We start from the raw sequence: 5,000 nt of genomic DNA, 5'->3' as shown, positions 1-5,000 counted from the left end.
AAAATCCAATCAAAGGATGTGCCCCGCACCTGTGGCTCAGTTGGTTGAGCATCGGGCTGTCATGCGGGAGGTCGTGAGTTCGACTCCGGCCGGACCAACACTCAGGGTCTTTAAATAACTGAGGAGAATGTGCTGCCTTTGTAATTACATCTGCAAGTGGTTAGACTTTCAAGTCTTCTCGGATAAGGACTGTAAACCGGAGGTCCCGTCTCATAACCCTTGTTGGAAATTAAATAGTATGGGACGTTAAAGAACCCACTCGCTGTTCGATAAGAGTAGGGGACGTAGTCCCCGGTGTTGTGGTCTAACCTTTCTGGATGGGGGCATCTTTCACTTCCCTAAAATTAATTGTAAACTGCGTAACAAGCAGTCTGGCTAAAGTCCCCCACAAAGTATTGTAAAATTAGTCCTGAAAAGCCCTGTATGGGGAGAGACTAATAGCAAATCATTGTATCATTGTATCATTGTGTTGGGTTTTTTTGACAAGTCTAAAGGGGGGATTACTGGATTAGTCCCAGAGAAAACCTTCTTAGAGTAGAGTAAAGAGCAAACAAACTTAACCCAGATAATCCATGGCTTAGTGTCCAGGGGCCTGTTTCTTGAAAGTCCCAAATGCCATTTGTGGAACTGAGATCCACTTGTTTTGAAAGACTTCTCTTTTAACATGTTTTCAAGGTAACAAAGAGCAAAATGATTACGAAGTTTCATGAAGGGGAATTGTGACATGTAAACAGTTTTATTACATTCAAGAGACAGGCTGCAGCAACCATTGCCAGGACACAAGGATGGACTACGAGTGTTGGTCAGGCTGGGGATCGAACCTGCAACCTCCCACATGATGCTCAACCAATTCAGAGCCATCCACGCGTGGTCAACACTGCAAGTCATTTTTGTGTTCCTCTCCAGAAGCCTCTCTTATTCAAGAACAAAGGCTACGCATGGATATGCATTGCATTTATTCTTCGTAGATTTGAGATGCCAACAGGACTTCAAACATGATGTTTGATGCGTTTACTACAGGTAAGGCTACTGTCTACACCGAAGATACTGCCTCAACACCAAGACACAAAAAACATGATGGATTACCATTTGAAGCCAACATGTAGAATCCTGTATCTTACCAACAATCTTCGAATCAGCATATTCTTCTGTTCATCATTAAACTCTCTGAACCACTGTAGTATAGCCTAAAATAAAAAGGTTTTACAAACAGGGAAACGGTTTTATGAATAGATGTAACAAGTCATAGAGCAGTGCAATGGAGTTTGCCTAGTTAAACTGAAATAATTTATAATGAGGCAGCAGACATGAGTCAGGCTAACAGGTTCATAGACCATACTTGTGGGGAAAAATAAAATAAATGATATGTGCTTGTTTGAAACTATGAACAAACCAAAAATAACATCAAACTACAAGGAAAAAGGTAAACGGTTCAGCGTGTACTATCAAGATGTAATTGCACTTTGGAGGTTTGCAAAGCACTCAAGCAGCTGGAGTCCACTTGGCTGTTGCCTTGTGCGACTCTTACACTTCTTTCATGCTACACAACCTCACACGTGCAACTATAACTCAATATTACACCCTGAATCGTTTCGTGTTCATTACATTCAACTACAATTAAACATGATTTTAAGGCCCTAGGTATTAAAATCAACAATTTTTGTAAGTTTATTCCCAGGAGCTGAGAAGTGAGTGCTGAATCTTACTAAATCACAATTCTTAATTGGGCTATTTGTTACCTCTGTGTTCTTTTTAAACTGTACTCCATCTACTGCTGGCTTTAAAGACCAGAGAATTCCTGTTTCTTGCAATGCTTGTGGGTCACTACAAACTCCACGAAACTGATGTGTAACATCATCTCTTTCAACTGCATCTGCTGATTGTACTGAAGACGGCATTGATTTGTGTGTGCCTTCTTCAGTGCTACTACTAACAGTGTTTTTCTTCTCTCGATGGCTTAATTCTCTATCAAAGGGAATCTGTGCATCAAATAACACATGCATTGAGTCCAAGCTGGACTGCTCCATTTTAAAGTCTGGCGCTTTTGGACCTTTCTCAGTTAAATCTTTTGACTTGCTGCAGACACAGCCAAATTGATTGTGAAGACATTTTCTGCATACAGTGTGTGATGGTAAATCGGGGCAACTCATTCCACTTGATAGACTTCTATCTTGGGATGAATTTAAACCTTTTGTTTCAGTTTTACAAGACAAAATTATTGCCTTTTCCTTTGGTAAATCATCCTCTAATGTATCCGGGCCGGCTGCTATACAGCTGCTGGAACATTCACCTTCCAAAAGGAAAGCAGAAATTGTTGAATTCCGTCCACCACTGCTTTTGACACTTAAAGAAAAACAACTATCTGTATCGATTTCAGCATCAACCCCGAGACTTGCTGCTTCATAAGCTGAGTCAACAATACAGATGCTTCCATTTCTACCGTTACTTGGTTTGTGTTTTCCAGGTACCTGAGCAAGGGTATCAAAAGAAAAGCAACCATGTTCTTGCACAGCAATGGTTGGAGCTATTTCTACCCCTTTGTCATTGTGCGAAGGTATTTCAAGGAATGGAACGATTGCATTTGCCTTCACACCAATCACTGAATCCACTCTTTTTTCAAGCATTTTTTCTTTCAAGCATTTCTGCCTTGATTGCTTATTCTGATACGCAGCTGGGCTTTTGTAGAAATGGATTGCACCTATAGTTAATCCATTCTGGTTTTTAATCTGGCTAAGTCTATTGGATGGCAAATGCGGGGCACTCTGCACTTCCGCAGGTAGCATCGAATGAGTTTGTACATTCACTCTGGATGAGTCAAACCCACTAAAAGTTGCTCTTTTCTTTATTTTAGACAAACGTTTTTGCTTGAAGGGAGGTGAAGATGGATCGCAGCATGAAATGTTATCAAGATGAGATCTTTTATTGCGAGGCCAGCTGTTATGTAAACAAGGCCCAGAAAGACTCACACAACGCCTCACTTGATGGAATGTTGGAGAGATGCAGGGGTTGACATCTGTCCTTTCATTCAGTGATAAATCGTTGATTGGCAAGGAAAAGACTCTCTTAAGGTTTTCCTTTGCTTTCCGTTGCGTCGGGTTCATTCCCCGTGCCATCTCACTCAAAAGGATGTTGCTCCTTGTGCCTTTCACACGTTCATAACGAGGCGTCTTTCTTTCCGATTCAAAATCATGAAAAGTCCCCGTAGCTGTACCACAGTCAGGCATACTAACTTCTTCTGCGACAGCTCCTGAGCTTTGTTCGTCACCAAAACGCCGATCTTTTCTACGTTTGAGGTACTTAAAACTTCGAGACTTGCGAACTTTGTTTTTCGGTTTATCAACAGAACACTCCAAACTCTCCTCGTAGCTCTGTTTGTTCTCAAGCGTTGGTGAGCTGAAGAACGTGTCTGAGCTGTTCTTGTTGTCCTTATCCTTAACACCTTTAGCCCTTTTTGTGAACCAAATTACTTTTTCCCAGACGCGCGAGCGAGACTTTGATCGTCTCCTGTCGTTGGTTAATTGGCCATGATCTTCAACAAGATGATCGTTTTGAGCTAATGCCATCGTCAGGGTGTATCTCCTGATTTGCTGCGAGCAAAGTAGCAAGTTATGTTGCGTTTTCTGTCAAGTTACATGTTGAAATCCGACCGAATATCAAAAAAAATATGATACAAGGAAATTGACGCCATATTTCCATCTCATGAGCACAAGTGTTTCTGGGATACTATGCAAATGACGCTTCTTCTGTATTTAAAAATCAATCTCTCTGAAAGTCTCCTGAAAGATGAAAGCGATGAAAGATCACTTCTTTTTCCAAAACTAAATGTTTTTGCGGAACAGAACCCAGATATATCACTTCCAAGTGCGCAATGATTATGCGCGAATAGTCGGAATTTTACCCCTCATTAGTGGTTCTCATGCCCCCACCGGTCAGTCCTAAAAATAGCCAATCCAAAGTGAGGCTTATAAGTTGATTTCAGTCGTCGAGTACGTCACACCCGTGTTGCAGTGAAGTTTATAGGAGGGAGCGTCCTTCTTTGTTAGTCGTATTTATTCCCTTCTCCAGAAAAATCGGCTGTTAATCCGACGTTTCTAAAGGTAACTCGTCATCTTTGAAAGTCTGAACTTTCCCGCTCGGTGTAAAGGAAAAGGGAATTGAAAAAACTCACAGTATTCGTTAACGTTTTCACTAACATGTAAGGTGTATTAGTTTGGTGAAAGGTTTGTAACTCAAGTCTTTTTTTAATTCTACAGATGCGCGAATACAAGCTTGTCGTTCTTGGATCTGGTGGTGTGGGAAAAAGTGCTTTGGTAAATATAACTTTAGAGCTCTTCGAAAGTTTTAGGACTTAATGAAATGAAACGGGCGATCATTGACGTTCAACCTTGCCCAAAATTGAGAGCAGCACAATGTTAAAATTATAGATTTCGTTATCGGTTATCCTTGCTCTAAACTTATCCATATTTCTATGTTTTTTTCTCTGTTAGACAGTCCAGTTTGTGCAGGGAATTTTTGTTGAGAAATACGACCCAACTATCGAAGATTCTTATCGAAAGGTTTGGTTATGTCATTTCCTCTCATCGCCCGGCGTTATCCGGTCAATATTGCAAATATTCTTTTACCATTTCGATTCGTGACCCTTGTCTCTATTTTGTTTCAGCAAGTTGAAGTCGATGGCCAACAGTGTATGCTGGAGATATTGGACACAGCAGGAACGGTAAAAACCGCCTCTATTTTGGGAGAGATCGATGGGAAAAATCCTAATGCTGAGTTATTTGTAAAGAAGTGAAATTTATTTATTGTCCAAATTGTCGAGAGAACATTTCAAATAATTAACTGTGACAGTTATTTAATCTCGAGTGTACGGAGCATTTTTGGTTTGAATCGGAGAAAAGTCCAAGATAATAAACTAAAAAGTTCAGTGTTAGAACTGGACCAGTGATTTGCCGAAATGCATACAAAATTATTCACTCTCTTGCCAGAATGGTGAATTTTGAAAA

The 5,000-nt window shown here is 40.6% G+C and overlaps 2 protein-coding genes across 2 annotated transcripts in view; one reads left to right on the top strand and one right to left on the bottom strand.

Moving 5' to 3' along the window:
* The window catches only part of LOC138011595 (uncharacterized), a 15,507-nt gene extending 11,626 nt beyond the window's left edge, over positions 1-3,881 (bottom strand). Inside the window, exons 1-2 of the mRNA XM_068858674.1 lie at positions 1,740-3,881; positions 1,122-1,187 (exon numbers count right to left, since the gene is read on the bottom strand). Of these exons, the coding sequence (XP_068714775.1) occupies positions 1,122-1,187; positions 1,740-3,563 (1,890 nt within the window). The 5' untranslated portion in view covers positions 3,564-3,881. The remainder of the gene's footprint in view (positions 1-1,121; positions 1,188-1,739) is intronic.
* A 76-nt stretch (positions 3,882-3,957) lies between these two features.
* Positions 3,958-5,000, top strand: part of LOC138011594 (ras-related protein Rap-1A) — a 5,796-nt gene continuing 4,753 nt past the window's right edge. Inside the window, exons 1-4 of the mRNA XM_068858673.1 lie at positions 3,958-4,097; positions 4,254-4,310; positions 4,488-4,556; positions 4,661-4,717. Of these exons, the coding sequence (XP_068714774.1) occupies positions 4,254-4,310; positions 4,488-4,556; positions 4,661-4,717 (183 nt within the window). The 5' untranslated portion in view covers positions 3,958-4,097. The remainder of the gene's footprint in view (positions 4,098-4,253; positions 4,311-4,487; positions 4,557-4,660; positions 4,718-5,000) is intronic.

This window comes from Montipora foliosa, chromosome 7 (genome assembly GCF_036669935.1).
Source record: "Montipora foliosa isolate CH-2021 chromosome 7, ASM3666993v2, whole genome shotgun sequence".
NCBI classification, from domain to species: Eukaryota; Metazoa; Cnidaria; class Anthozoa; order Scleractinia; family Acroporidae; genus Montipora; species Montipora foliosa.
Note: the sequence above shows the minus strand (reverse complement) of the source record. Positions and strands in the feature narration are given on the sequence as shown.